The sequence below is a fragment of the Microcaecilia unicolor genome, chromosome 13 (genome assembly GCF_901765095.1).
Source record: "Microcaecilia unicolor chromosome 13, aMicUni1.1, whole genome shotgun sequence".
NCBI lineage: Eukaryota > Metazoa > Chordata > Amphibia > Gymnophiona > Siphonopidae > Microcaecilia > Microcaecilia unicolor.
In genome coordinates, this window is record NC_044043.1 from 1908347 (window position 1) to 1924497 (window position 16151).

A 16151-nucleotide genomic window follows, 5' to 3' on the forward strand; every position below is an offset into this window, starting at 1 on the left:
CGTTAAAATATTGCAGAAATCCACAGCTAAATTCAGTAAAGCTATGTCATAGTTCCCCATGGCTGACCTTGACAGACCTAGATTACAGCTAGTGATTTCTATCCTCTGTTAACACATAGCTTATTTTGCAAACAGCCTTCAAAAGAACTCATTGAATTTTCAATACATGTACATTGCAGAAGTGAAGGGAAATGATTTCATTGTATTCTTCTTCCTGATGGCAAATAAAAGAACTGAAAATTCATGCAACTGAATCTAACTTTTCATCAAATCTTAAATTGTGAAATGAAAAGTAACAATGTTTGTCGAGGCAGGACTAGAAGAGTGCTTTTCTGACATATCTCTTGACTTTTCAGGAAAATTACTGTAATGGCAGCATAGTGAATTTGCGGAACAACGGCAAGCAACCACGGGAATCCACGGTCAGGAGATGCAGCTCCACTGCTTTCCATGGGCTGCTTGACACTTTTTAGCAGACGGCTATGTAATTGCTCAGGAACTGAAATGTCCAGAGTTCAAAGTTTGATCAAAGCTAATCTTCTAGCAAAATACACCTACTACCAAACCATGTTTATATTTATACCTTTCTCCATTCAGTATTTTTGTGATGGTTCATTTGATACCCAATGATGCTTATTTGATATTGGAAACCAATCACTTTTCTGCATTATTTATTTATTGGGATTTATTAACCGCCTTTATGAAAATATTCCGTGCAGACCTACCCCCTTTTAAACCCTATCTGATACTGCAGTTTATTGACTGACAGTGATACGTTAGTTAAATTTGTAGCAACTAGAAACCTGACTTTGGACTTTTGAGACTGTCAGCATGGGTTCAGCCAAGAGAAGTCTGCTTCATTTCTTTGAAGGCGTGGATAAACATATGGATAAAAGTGAGCCGGTTGATGTAGTGCATCTAGATTTTCAGAATGCTTATGACAAAGTTCCTCATGAGAGACCCCTGAGAAAATGAAAAAGTCAAGCGATAGAAGGCAATGTCCTTCTGTGGATTAGGAATTGGTTATAGGACAGAAAACAGAAGGTAGGGTTAAAATGGTCATTTTTCTCAATGGAGGAGGGTGAATAGTAGAGTGCTGCAGCCAGGGATCTGTACTGAAACCGGTGCTATTTAACATATTTATAAATGATATGGAAATTGTGACGACGAGTGAGGTGATTAAAACTGCAGATAACACAAAACTATTCAAAACACATGCAGGAAGACCTTAGGAAATTGGAAGACTGGGCATTCAAATGGCAGATGAAGTTTAATGTGGACAAATGCAAGGTGATGTTAACATATGACAGAAATTTAAAAAACAGTCTTTATTATAGATTTAAACTCCTTCAGGTCTTATAAAAGATCACATTTTATCAGGGAGGGCATTCCACAATTGTGAACATTTAATATAAAAAGAAGAATTTCTGTATTCATCCAGGTTATCAATAGAAATCAAACAAAATAAAACATGGAAAAGAAAATAAGATGATACCTTTTTTATTGGACATAACTTATTTCTTCACTCAATGTGTAATTAAACTGTGGAATTCATTGCCAGAGAATGTAGGAAAAGCAGTTAACTTAGCGGTGTTTAAAAAAAGGTTTGGATGGCTTTCGAAAGGAAAAGTCCATAAGCCATTATTAATAAGGACTTGGGGACAATCCACTGCTTATTTCTAGGATAAGCAGCATAAAATGTATTAAGTACTTGTAACCTGGATTGGCCACTGTTGGAAACAGGATGCTGAGCTTGATGGACCTTCGGTCCGTCCCAGTATGGCAATACCTCTGTACTTAAGTGCCGACTCTGCCCCTGGAATGCCCTCAAAGTAGCTGGTTTTGGTTTGGGAGTTAACCGGGCATTTTCAGTGGCACTAACCGGTTAAGTGCTGCTGAAAATGCCCGGCTAACCCCGGACAGACAATTTAAATGGCCATAAGCCTCTCCTGGCTTTTAAAATGGTTTTGAATATCAGTCCATCATTCTTAATCCTTTGTTCCACTACTACTGAAAATGTCTTTCATCTCACAATCCAGCAGAGGGCAGCAAGTAGCTAGGAATACTGATAACGTTTGATTTGGCAAGTTAACCTTCCAAGCGCAAGAAATCTATTTACATCAATACTAGCAGCAGAGCTGAGAGATGCCACACACCACAACCATTAAAAAAGGGCATGTCACACATTCAGGTGACTGTGCAATCTGCCTTGACATTTGCGGTCCAATCAGAAGTTCAACCCAGAGCCTACTTTTTGAGCAAATGGGCATGTGCACCTGCAGATATGTATGGAAAAAGTAAAAACTCCCTGCTCAGGTAAATGTGTGTGTGTTTGTTGATGTAGTATTGTTTATATGTGATTTTTATGTTGATTATTATGATAGATGGTTTTTATCTTTTAGTTTTACTTTTACTTGCACTGTAAACTAAATAAATAATATATAAAATAAACTGTTTTGTTTTCGTCTAAAGAAAACATTGAATTGAAATGCCCTAAACATTAAACACAAAAGTTATTAGGGTATTTTACTTTACTGGGAGCATCGGGTCTTAAAGCTGCAGCCCCAATGTTCCCAGGCTGTAGCATAAAGGGTCTGGTGCCATTCCCCCTCCTTCCCTTCTGATCAAATCCTCCCTGATTAAACCTTCTTGAGCTCATCTCTCCACCCCAATCAAGGCCCCCCCTGACTACATCCCCCATCCTAATCAAGGCCCAAACCTCAGCACATCCCCCCAGCTCATCTTCCCCAATCAAGCCCCTCCCAGCACATTCCCCTACCCCAATCAAGCCTCTCCAAATCCTTCAAATGGCCCCTCCCAAATGACTCCCCACAATCTATAGGGCCTACCAGCCCTGTACTTGGTAGTCCAGTGGTCATTGGGCAGGAGTGATCAGCAGTTGATCCTGCCCTGCCAGCGCCATCTCCAAAATAGCACCTCTACTGGTAGTTTCACGCTACTACTGCTAGGCGGTCATGTTTCCTTATACACGCCTTATATGGAAACATGACCCTTAGCTGTAGTAGCATGATACTACTCTGATGGATCCAAAAATATATATTTATATATGTAACATTGAATTTTGATACTGTAAGAAGGTGTTTATTTTTGTGAGATTATTCTTACCTTTCTCCATTGTTGAGGATATCTTTGTGCTTTTGCTTCAACTATTTGAGAATCTGAACTTAGACATATGCATGAATGCATGTGTGCACTGTGCCCAAACTTCACCCATTTGCATATCCATTGGCAAAGCACGCTAGTCCTTATTCTATAAGAGATCACAAATGCACATACTTAGCATGTTAATGACTAGAATACTGTTGTATGTGAATTCTTATCACCTAAAACTATGCAGCTCCTTATAGAATTACCCATTAAGGGTGACAATATTTATTTGTCAGGAATGCATGTAATGACCAGGATACTGTCATATACATACATTTATGTGCACATCCAAGTGTAAGTGGCAGTATTCTGGCTAGGTACTATTCTATAAAATGGTGCATAGTTTGAGGGTGGGTACACACATGGATGGAGTCTGGGTGGACTGTGAGCAGGGTGCACGGTTAGCTATAGTGCAAAGTTCAAGGCAATGGCATAGCTACGAGGGGCCACGGGGGCCTGGGTCCCCATATATTTGGCCCTGGACACCCCTGCTGACGACCCTCTCGACCCCCCTCCCCTGCCGTCGCCTACCTTTGCTGGCGGGGGACCCCAACCCCACCAGCCGAGGTCCTCTTCTTCCAGCGCAAGGCTTTGTTCTGTTTCTGTGAGTCTGACGTCCTGCATGTTGTACATTGTACATGCAGGACGTCAGACTCACAGAAAGAATGAAGCCTTGCGGTGGAAGAAGAGGACCTCGGCTGGCAGGCGTTGGGGTCCCCCGCCAGCAAAAGTAGCCGACGGCGGCGGCGGGAGGGGGGGTCGAGAGGATCGGCGGTGGGGGGGGTCAAAGTTGTTGGTGGTGGCGGCGGGTCAAAAATGTGCCCCTCACCTTGGGCTCTGGACCCCCCCTCCCGCCAAAGTCTGGCTTCGCCCCTGGTTCAAGATTCTTATTTTGACACATAAAAGTCTTTATATAGGTCTTCCCCCACTATTTCATAAACCATTTGATTTTGTATGTTCCTAAATCATATCTAAGCAAACCAGGAGAAAGTAGAGGTTGACCAAATGACGAGTCAATTCAAAGTTGAGTTGGCTCATAATTTGGACAACCTTTACTCTCTCCTGGTTTAGGTTACTTCTCCGTAGAGGTTTCCTTCCTGTTTGCTGTAACCTAAAATATGTCTACAATTGCAAAAGAATAATTGTAGTTAGACTTGATTCCACTAGAAATGCAACCTTGTTCTTTCTTGCTCCTTCTCTTTGCAAGTTTCTACCTTTATACCTCAGACAATAGACTAATTTTAAGAAATTCAAAATAGGGTTGAAAAATTTGGGCCCAATATTCAGCTGATGGTGATCAGCGTTTTGCTGACCACCACCGGTGTTAAACCTAGAGACTGAATGCCAGTCCATGTTTGGGCAACTGCATTGAATGCCCAGAATTCTGGAGCCGGCTATCGCACGGCTAGTTAAGTGTGATATTCAGCACTTAACTTTTATGCTGTTCTGTTCATGCTAACTTGATGGTTAAGTGCTGAATATCAGCATTTAACTGGCCCAGTGCTGACTCCACCCCGATCAGGCAATTTAATTGGCCGGGGACCATTTCGGGCCCATTAAATTGCTTTGAATATCAACCCCTTTTTTTCCCTTGGCTTTTCCAGATGACTAGCTCTCTCCATCTAATATTCAAAGCAAGTTAACCGGCCGGAAACGACCACTGACTGATTAACTCTCTTGGTCACGGCTATCTAGTCATTTTCAACGGTCATCCTTGCTGAAAATGACCAGTTACCACTGAACTTAAAGCTGGCTATGTCGAAAGTGTTCCAGGGGCATTCCGGGGGCAGACTCCAGTTAGGTCCCAATATTCAGACCTAACTGGCCAAGTTTCATGCATAAATAGGACCATAATAATAGCTGTCCTATGTTTATGCACTAACCCTTGGCCAGTTAGATCTGAATATTAACCAGTCATAAACTAGGCAGGTCAGGGGCGACAAAGGGGGTGGTGTTAGGGAGGAGCCCGAGGTGATGTGGTGCCGACAGTATTCAGTGCTCAAAAGGTATCCTAAATGAGTTCATGTTATTTGGGTGCTGGCACTGAATATTGGCCGGCGCCCGCATAAACTTTTGCAGCTCTAAAAAAGTCTCCCAGTCCCCCGACACAGCCCCCTGCTTCTCATTCCCCTCCCCCAGCTTGCATCATGAAGAAGACCCCCCCCCCCCCTTCCCAGGGCCACTGAGAGACAAAGCCGGGTTTGGGGCAAACATTAAGGTTCCTCCCCCCCCAGCATCATCAGTCAAAAGTGAAATTTTAATAATATCCATACCGCTCCTCTACAACCAACTGTCCACACTAGGGTTATAAGTAACACATTACATTACAAAACATAACACTATGGGTTTGCATTGTACAAGAACTGGTTACCAATAAAAGAGCAGGGAAAGAAGTTGTGGATTAGGAATTGGTTATTGGACAGAAAACAAAGGGTAGGGTTAAATGGGCATTTCTATCAATGGAGGAGGGTGAATAGTAGAGTGCTGCGGGGATCTGTACTGTGGCTGGTGCTATTTAACATAATTATAAATGAACTGAAGTGATTAAATTTGCAGATGACAAAACTATTCAAGGTTGTAAAACACATGCGGACTGTGAAAAGTTGCAGGAAGATGTTAGGAAACTGGAAGACTGGGTTTCCAAATGGCAGATGAAATTTAATGTGGACAAATGCAAAGTGATGCACATTGTGAAGAATAATCTGAATCACAGTTACCTGATGCTGGGGTCCACTTTGGGGGTCAGCACTCAAGAAAAAGATCTAGGTGTCATTGTAGACAATACGCTGAAATCTTTTGCCCAGTGTGCGGCAGCAACCAAAAAAGCAAACAGGATACTAGGAATTAATAGGAAAGGGATACAAAATAAGCCCGAGATTATTATAATGCCTCTACATCACTTCATGGTGGAACCTCACCTTGGGTGTTGCGTTTAATTCTGGTTGCCGTATCTCAAAAAAGATATAGTGCAATCAGAAAAGGTTCAAAGAAGAGCGACCAGTATGATAAAGGGGATGGAACTCCTCTTGTATGAGGAAAGGCTAAAGAGGTTAGGGCTCTTCAGCATGGAAAAGAGATGGCTGAGGGGGGAAATGATTCAGGTCTAAGTGGTTTAGAATGGATAGAAGTGAATTGATTTTTCATTCTTTCAAAAAGTACAAAGACCAGGGGACACTCAATGACATTATATGGAAATACTTTTAAAACAAATAGGAAATATTTTTTCACTCAAAGAATAGTTAAGCTCAGGAACTTGCTGCCGGAGGATGTGGTAACAGTGGTTAGTGTACCTGGGTTTAAAAAAAAGGTTTGGACAATTTCCTGGAGGAAAAGTCCATAGTCTGTTATTGAGATGGTCATGGGGAAAGTCACTGCTTGCCCTGGGATTGGTAGTATGAAATGTTGCTACTAATTGGGTTTCTGTCAGGTACTTGTGACCTGGATTGGCCACTGTTGGAAGCAGGATACTGGGCTAGATGGACCATTAGTCTGACCTAGTATGTCTGTTCTTATGCTAATCAAATGGAAGACAAAGCCTTTTATCTATTGGTTGCAAAAGAGGCAGCCACAAAACAACAACAACAAAAAAAAAACAGGTCATTGTGACAAACTTCCTGTTGGATCACCAGGATGGCAAAATGTTAGGATATAATACCATTGATTGGAATCCACCCATTTTACTTGTTCAAAGCTTAAAAAGGTCAAAGGTATAATACCTGTAACCTATGACCTTGAGTTTAAACTTTGAACAAGCAAAACTGATGCAGATTCCAATTCATGGTATTTCCTGCATCTGCTCTTGTTTTTCTTAACTTCAGGAAAGGTTCTGCACATCATCAGACTTGAGTCTGAGAATGAAATGTTCTGGTGACTTCTCTTTATGACTAGCAGAAACAGGGCACTCTTTTTTTCACAACATAAGTAGAAAATGCATGTTTAATTGAGAGCGAGGCTTAAATAGTCATTACATTCCATACCGTTTCCAAACCATGTTGCACATTTGAAAATTAAAAACAGGAACTCTCCATGCTGCCTGCCCCTCCCTACAAATTATATTACTATAATGCTTTAAATAGGAGTTCAGAGATCTGTTTGTCTGAGTGCAAATGAAGTTGAAGTTCACTAACTGGCAGTAGCTTACTCCTCACGCAGTCTGTTTCCTGCTCCTGTGTTATCATGTTAACTCTGCCCTGCCAGTCATGGGTCCTTCTTCCTGCTATATCCCCTCCCGCTCCTGCCTATGAGGAAACAGGAAGTACTTCACACAGGAAGCAGGACCCAGTAGGAAGAAGGACCATGGCCAGCACAGTTTACGCAATAACGTCCAGTCTTCTGCCTGTGCCAGCCACCGGAAGCTTGAAAAAAGTGTCTTTTCTATTGCTAACAGCGGACCCTGCTTGGAGGCCGGGCCCAGGTTAATCTTGCCTTCTCTCCCATTTTTCAACCAACTAATTTTATTCTTCTACGGGGCAGTTTCCAAAAGTATCTACATTGCTGTGAACCCACGGGTCATTTTAGCCATGGAAGTTTCATCAGTTATCAAAGATAAAGCAGAAACGCACCTTTTGGTTACAACATTTCTAACACAAAAGATACCTATAGGGATTTGCGCCCATGTTTTGTATTAATGCTTTCTCCCAACACATTTGGATGGTCATTTCTCAGAGACTTTAGCTTCCAAATCGACCTTTAGTTGGCACATGGCAGCCTAGCAACTCCTTCCTTTTCCCTGTATGCAGATTTGGATGGACACCAGATTTACAGACTCCTGAGGCAGGTGCTTCGTGCCAAACCGCAGCAACTCTGTCATGTCTTTGAGTCTTTTGATGTGTTTTTTCTAAATAAATCTCACGAACAAGAACTTTAGTGTCCCTCTTGTGTCCTTTGGATGCGCCAACCCGCCCTACTCCTTGCTTTGTGATGCTTTCTCCGTGACAAATAACATGCAGTTTTGATAATGCTGTTTCACCCAATTTGATGTCATGCTGGGAATGCCTTTACATAATGCAAGGTAAAAAAGTATGTGCACTGTGGAGCAGATTCATGCATGCCAAGAAAGCCTAAATCAAATTTACATCCTGTCAGTATATCACTGATATTAACAATCTCAGGGCAGGACCAGTGTCCTAGATACGCTGTTGTCCTACACCATTGTAATTATCCAAGGTAATCATTTTTTAGAGTGAGAAAAAGGCTAAAAATTCTGACTTTGAGAAACAATAATTCATTTCACATGAGTCACTTCTTGCTAAAGGTTATAAATCTTAGATGAATCAAGCACGTGAAAGGATTAACTGGTGCCCTCGGAATATACATCTTGTCTCCAGTAATCATCAATACAGAAAGGCATTTTCATGCTCTGTCCACAAAGCACTACTTTTCTTTTCCTCCCAGTAAATTTATCAGGGCTTATTTTCAAACTTCAAAATCTACATAAATTAACATTGTAATGATTTCTGGGCATAATACCAGCATTGTTTGTTTCAGCATAATATTTCAATTTTTGATCAGCTGCTGGCAAATGACAAAAGACATGAAAGTCATATCAAGTTCAAACCGATGCAAAGTACAGTAAGTGAGAAATAAAATATCCTAACTGCTGCGCAGTGTTGTAACTAAGTAAATGTAATTAGTTACTGTGCTTAAGCAAAAGTTTTGTCACTTTTACTTGTAAAGACGTACAAGAAACATTTGTTACTTTACCAAAATAATAATTTCACCAATTTTTATTTGCTATTTGTTACATTTGTATCCCACATTTTCCCACCTGTTTGCAGGTTCAATGTGGCTTACCTAGTACCGGAGAGGCGTTTGCCGACTCCGGTGTAAACAAATACAGATTGATGTTGTGGTAAGAATAAAGTTCATGTGGTACAGCCACATAAGGGAATCGTACAATGGAAGGGGTGCGTTATGTCCATTACGTATTTTAGTTTTGTTGAGTAGCAGAGATCAGGCATTTATGTTGGATTGGTAGGGTATGCCTTTTTGAACAGGTAAGCTTTTAGTGTTCTACGGAAGTGTAGATGGTCGTATGTGCTTTTCAAGGCTTTTGGTAGTGCGTTCCACAATTGTGTGCTTATGTAGGAAAAACTGGATGCGTAGGTTGATTTGTATTTGAGTCCTTTGCAACTTGGGTAGTGCAGGTTTAGGTACGTTCGTGTTTCTAGTTGGTAGGTCAATCAAGTCTGCCATGTATCCCGGGGCTTTACCGTAGATTATTTTGTGAACCATAGTGCAGATTTTGAAAGCAATGCATTCTTTGATTGGGAGCCAGTGTAGTTTTTTACTACTTTTACTCAATTATATCTGATGCCTACAGTTAAAAATAAAAGCGGAAGAAAGATGTAAATGACGATTGCTTGGTAAACCAAAGGAAACAGCATAACCTGGAACAGGATTTTGCTATTACAAACCTCGTCATGCAAACAGTGGATCAGCTGTTAGTGAACATAATCTATGAGAATAGTGGAATTGCCTGTGTTTGCGGAATTGAATACTGGTCTCCAACCAAACTGAACAGTGATGCGTTGGGTCACTTTGAAGCGGAGATGAAGCCAAAGCTTTTAGCAATTCTTGGTGAACAGACATATGTCTCTACCATAACAGATGGTGGTCATCCCACAGAAAATCTGAAGCAACTGTCCATTCATTGATTGAGTCTTTAGAGAGGAAGTCTGCTTTTGCGATCTTAAGGTTGAATGGTTCCCACACATTTAGGGGCTCATTTTCGCAACAGAAAAACATCCAAAAAATTGCATAACAAGCATGTATTTCTCACTGAAAAACTTCTAAAGCATATAATCAAACCAACCCCCCAAAACTGCCCAAGTCCACTAGCTGTCAAAAAGAATATGTTCCCAGAGGGGGTGTTTTGTGGGCATGGCATGGGCGGTGTTACATGATGAGCATTTGTTGCTGATAATGGATAGCAAAATAGTTTCCTGGGGCAGAAAGAAAAACGGGAATTAGACCTGCTTTAAAAGCGTCTAGGGTAAAGCTCAGTGCTTTTTTTGTAGAAAAAAAGGTGCCGGTACTCATTATGGGCAGAGTCACAACATATGGCTCCACCCCTATGATAGCCACACCCACAGTAGCCACACCCCTTACTCCAGCCATGATGCATATAAACAGACATCATTGAAAATATTATAGTAGTATAGGAGAAAAAATGTGATTTTTTTTCATTATAAATCATTTCTGTAAGCTGTTACAGCTCCAGTATACCCAGTGCAAAATAAGACAAATTCCAAACACTAAAATGAAAATAAAATGATGTTTTCTACCTTTGTTGTCTGGTGACTTTGTTTTTCTATCCATATTGTCCCAGTCTCTGATTCTGCTACTCTCTATCTGTTCTCTTAACTCTGTTTCCAGGGCTTCCTTTCCATTTATTTCTTTACTTTCCTCCTTTCTTCTTCATTTCTTGCCCTACATCCATAAGTAAAAGCTGTGTCCTCCTCCGTGGAATTGACTGGAGGAGGTATAACGTGGATCCAGCTTTTGCCTATTTTCTCCATCCATGTGCAGTTTTTCTCCTCTCTTTCCTTTCCCTCATCTCCATCCGTGTGCAGTTTTTCTCCTCTCTTCCCTTTCCCTCATCTCCATCCATGTGCATCTTCTTCTTTTTTCTTTCCTCCCCTCCATCCATGTCCAGCACTTCTCCTCTCTCCTCCCCTCCATCCATGTCCAGCATTTCTCCTCTCTTCCCTCCCCTGTATTCATAGAAAGCAGTAATTCTCTCTCCCCTCTCCTCCATCCAAGTCCAGCATTTCTCCTTTCTCCCCCCAAACCCCTCCATCCATCCATGTCCAGCAATTCTCCTCTATCTCCTGTCCTCTCTATCCATTTCCAGCATTTCTCTTCCATGCCCTCCCCTCCCTGTGCATCTCCTTCCTGTCTTCCCTCCCCTTCATCCATGTCCAGCATGACTCCTCTCTCCCCGCCCTCCATGTCCAGCGATTCTCCTCTCTCCCCTGCCCTCCCCTCCCATCCATGTCCAGCAATTCTCCTCTCTCCCCTGCCCTCCCCTCCCATCCATGTCTAGCAATTCTCCTCTGCTCGGTACATTGTGAAGCTGTATTTCCGAGGGCAGGAATCACTGTTTTTTTCTCCTAATGGGAGTTTTTTTTTCCAATTGACTTAAGAGACCTGGCCTCTGAAAGATTTTGATAGCAAATGTAGGACCAGTGATAACAACTACTTTCAGCAAACAGCTTGAGTGCACGTATGAAGCTATTGTGCAAATGTGTTCTGAACAGAACAGTCAAGCTGGGAAGTCTTGAGGTCCTCTTAATAAAATTAAGAATTAAGAATTGTGATCAACAATCAGCTGTCGATGTTTGGAGCAGAATATTTTGAATACCACGTGGTAAACATTACAAGGATTAGAATAGAAAACCAGTGGTCCCTATTTAGAGCATTTTATGATCATCCATACAATATAAATAATTTTTCTGTATATGTCACCACGTTTTATATGTACTTCGTAGATCTACACATTACGTGCCTTCTAACGCACGCATCAGCTGTTCGCCAGTGTCTGAGACCCATCCCACGGAACACCATCGAGCGAGACTCTGATGCAGGCCTAACGGCCAAAACACAACCATTGTGTCGAGTCCTTTTTTTTCCATCAATAAACAAGTATTTTTAAGATCCATCTCTTCAGGTTTTGTTTTGCTGTGGTCAAACATCCCACTTTCTTCTATACCTGTGTTCTCTCGTGGGGCGTTCGAGTTCTCCGCTTGACTGTGGACTTTTTTGAACCGAAACAAATGAAGGTCAGGTATACACAAAAAGTAGCATATATGAGTTTATCTTGTTGGGCAGACTGGATGGACCATGCAGGTCTTTCTCTGCCGTCATCTACTATCTTACATGGTCATTCGCCACCTCTTTTGACTTCTAAGATAATATAGAGACCTTTAAAGTTAAACCCACCTAATCTCAGCACCCAACATTGCTAGTGAAATGTGGAGAGAAACGAGAGTGCGTAAAGTTCTTCTTCCACTTTATTGTCTGTCATCCCTTCTGGAAGCTAACTTTTGGACATGCAAGCTCTGTTTACTGAAGCAAGGTGGGATGAAGGTTTATAAGAGAAGTAAATTCCAATCCTGGACCCCGAACTTTCAGTCCTTAGAATGGCAATTATCTTGTGATCACCACCATACTAAAAATCTATCTATCCAATAAATCGTACTACATTGCTATGATAAAAGCATTATATTTCTTTTGTATGAGAAGATAACTGGATTGACAGCTTAGAGGGCTGAACTGCTGACTTGAAGTGTGCAATTTGTCAGTGAGACAGGAATGCATCCTTTATCTGTAAGACAGGTTAATAATAACCTCAGAGGATAGTTTAAACCTATGGTACATACAGCTGTAATTGTGCTGAGGGGTCCTAGTGACATCATAAAACACAAGACTGAAGGTTAAGTGATTTCAAGGAAGCCAACAACAGTACTTTCAAATATACCAGAGCATTTAGAGCATAGTGCGTAGGAGTGTAAAATGATTGGAAATAACAGCTGGTTGCATGTTGAGTTTTGATCCTGTTCTCATCCCTGATCAGTGCTTTGTATTATCTTCATATCTCAGAGTCCCTGTTAGGGATTTTTTTTAAAGTTCAATTAATCTTTACTGTTTATAATCAATAAATAAAACATCAAATCAATATGAACTTTGCAGGGGCGGCCTAAGACAATCTGCTGCCTGAGGCAAGGAATGAGCCTGCCGCTCCAGCTCTTCCGCCGTCACCCCACTACCACAATCTGACTTCTCTCCCCTTCCTTTTCCAACCCCCTTCCCCCCTTTTTTTTTTCTTGTTTTGCAAAAGGCAGATTCTGATAGGCTGCCCTGCCCCCGGTCCTGGCCCCTTCTCGCTACTGCTGCCTACCTCACAGGAAACAGGAAGTTACATCAGAGAGTCGGGCCGCAGTAGACAGTCTAGGACCAGCAGCAGGGCAGCCTATGGGAATTAATACTACCCCTGTCACTAGTGAAAAGGTAAGTTTGAGGAAGGGAGTAAGGGAAGGAAGGGTGGGGGGTGATGCTGCCTCAGAAGAGTGCCACCTGAGGCCCCCACCTCAGCTGGCCTAATGGTAGGGCTGCCACTGGAACCTTCTGTGTGGGTTATGATTATTATGGAAAATTATGAGGCATAGGGAACAATTCTATGAATTGGCACTTTGCTTTCAGTACTCTGATACAGTGAGAGTGCCAGTTCACTAATAGCATCAGGATGCTCTGATTCCACAAACCCACAATCGGTGCCAAAAAGCAGGCATGCCTGCTTACACCAAGTCAATGGCAGTCATAAGTGGGCCACTCAACACAACAGACTGTTCACAGAACGAAACAGTAAATACAACAATAATATAAAACATCTGGAAAAAAAAAAAAAAAGAAGTATGCCTCCGCCCCCCACACACACACACAATCCCTCCTCCCATTCCTCCAACATTTAGCCAAGCCAAAGCACAAATTCCAATTGCCCATGGTTCCTTCAGACAACTGCAACACAATTCCCTTCCTGCTCACTCCTCTCCCCTCCGCTATCATTGCCCTAAACCCAATGACAATTGACACCACTCAAACAGCCCCCTTTGCTTATCCGTCAATTTTTAGTCTACTTCTCCAACCATGCCTTGTTGGACAACTTACAGAGTTCTATAAGCTGTGTGCATTGATGGTTGACACACCCATGTTCTTCCTACATGTACACTCCCTTCACAACTGCATGCTATGCCACATACACGCAAGCTTACAGAATAGCACTTTGGGCAGAAGTGCATGTAAGTGGTGCCTAATTTGCAGTTACGTGCACCAGACATGCATAACTGCAGACCTGCCTTATGCAGAATTGTGTTTATAGCTTTTGACTGGGTCCAAACTCATTGCAAATTGCGCTATTTCTCTGACACTGCTTTCTCATATAGACTGATTCTACCATTGTTTCACACATAAAGAAAAGCTATATTTCCAGATAATAAAGATAATAAAGGCTCCTTGTGACCTCAAATATAAGACAATTTATGGTTCCTCCTTCCCTTATCTCAGCACTCAACTGTGGAACGGGCTGCCGCGAGAGGTCAAATTCACTCCTGATCACCCGACCTTTAAGAAGCTACTCAAGACCTTCCTTTTTGGCAGAGCATATGCTGTGAGCCCTTCTGGAGCCACGCCATTTTAACCCGCGGCTCTCTCTCTCTATGATAACTTAACACCTCTCCTCTCTTCCTTTTCCTCCTCAGTTATTTCTTTCTCCCTCCTGTGACCTTGTATTTTGTACTATTGTTTGCTTTTTTTTTTTTTATTTATCATTTTACTTAATTACATTCACATTTATCATATAAATGTAAGGAAATACAGAAATTAATATAAAAAGGAAAACATTTTCTCTCAACAATATATATTTACATAATTGTCCACAATTGGAAGATCCAAGATAGGGAAACAATCTTAAAGAAAATAAGAAAAACTCAATATGGTTAATCTTACACTTCACATTTTCTGAGGGAGGAAGGTTAATCGGTTATTGCAGCCGGTACAGTGGTAACTGAAGGAAGTTGCTGCAGAGGATTCTTCATGTTTCCAAAAACTCTTACATTCAAAGTTGTTAAATCGTGACATGATTGTGAAAAATTACAAGAGGACCTTACGATACTGGGAGACTGGGCGGCTAAATGGCAGATGACGTTTAATGTGAGCAAGTGCAAGGTGATGCATGTGGGGAAAAAGAACCCGAATTATAGCTACGTCATGCAAGGTTCCACGTTAAGAGTTACGGACCAAGAAAGGGATCTGGGTGTCGTCGTCGATAATACGCTGAAACCTTCTGCTCAGTGTGCTGCTGCGGCTAGGAAAGCGAATAGAATGTTGGGTATTATTAGGAAAGGTACGGAAAACTGGTGTGAGGATGTTATAATGCTGTTGTATCGCTCCATGGTGCGACCGCACCTTGAGTATTGTGTTCAATTCTGGTCGCCGCATCTCAAGAAAGATATAGTAGAATTGGAAAAGGTGCAGCGAAGGGCGACTAAAATGATAGCGGGGATGGGACGACTTCCCTATGAAGAAAGATTAAGGAGGTTAGGGCTATTCAGCTTGGAGAAGAGACGGCTGAGGGGAGACATGATAGAGGTATATAAAATAATGAGTGGAGTGGAACAGGTGGATGTGAAGCGTCTGTTCACGCTTTCCAAAAATACTAGGACTAGGGGGCATGCGATTAAACTACAGTGTAGTAAATTTAAAACAAATTGGAGAAAATGTTTCTTCACCCAACATATAATTAAACTCTGGAATTTGTTGCCGGAGAAAGTGGTGAAGGTGGTTAGCTTGGCAGAGTTTAAAAAGGGGTTAGACGGTTTCCTAAAGGACAAGTCCATGAACCGCTACTAAATGGACTTGGGAATGACCCACAATTCCGGGAATAACATGCATAGAACGTTTGTACGTTGGGAAACTTGCCAGGTGCCCTTGGCCTGGATTGGCCGCTGTCATGGACAGGATGCTGGGCTCGATGGACCCTTGGTCTTTTCCCAGTATGGCATTACTTATGTACTTATGTATAGTAAAATATTTAGGGATAAAATATGAGTTCTTCAATGTGATGATGGGGTGTGTTGCGTTATCTTTTCTGCTTTGTTGTTTCCTTATTAGATCTCTTAGTCTAATTTTGCTTACTTCCACCACTTTTCTGGTCTAAGGAAGAAAACGTTTGTTTCCTACTAATTTTCCTGTATTTGATTTGCTCTGTTTTGCTGTAACAATTTAAAAAAAATGAAACAAGAATGAACACATCAGAGCAAAAGATAACATTCATAGATGTTCACTTGTGTTTTCTGTAAATCATAATGTAGAATCCGATGTGCCATCAAAAGTGTCATTAAGTTCATGAATAACTTAGAGTTTTGGATCATCCGTATTGCTTTTCTCGAGTTTTGATGAGGTTATTCCACTGTTTTCACTTGGCC

General features: G+C 41.6%; 1 protein-coding gene across 2 annotated transcripts in view; it reads right to left on the reverse strand.

The window, feature by feature from the left end:
* Window positions 1–3214, reverse strand: part of PIMREG (PICALM interacting mitotic regulator) — a 79271-nt gene extending 76057 nt beyond the window's left edge. For both annotated transcript variants that reach the window (XM_030222572.1, XM_030222574.1), the window contains exon 1: window positions 3127–3214. In XM_030222572.1, the coding sequence (XP_030078432.1) occupies window positions 3127–3207 (81 nt within the window). In that variant the 5' untranslated portion in view covers window positions 3208–3214. The remainder of the gene's footprint in view (window positions 1–3126) is intronic.
* Between the last annotated feature and the right edge of the window lie 12937 nt (window positions 3215–16151).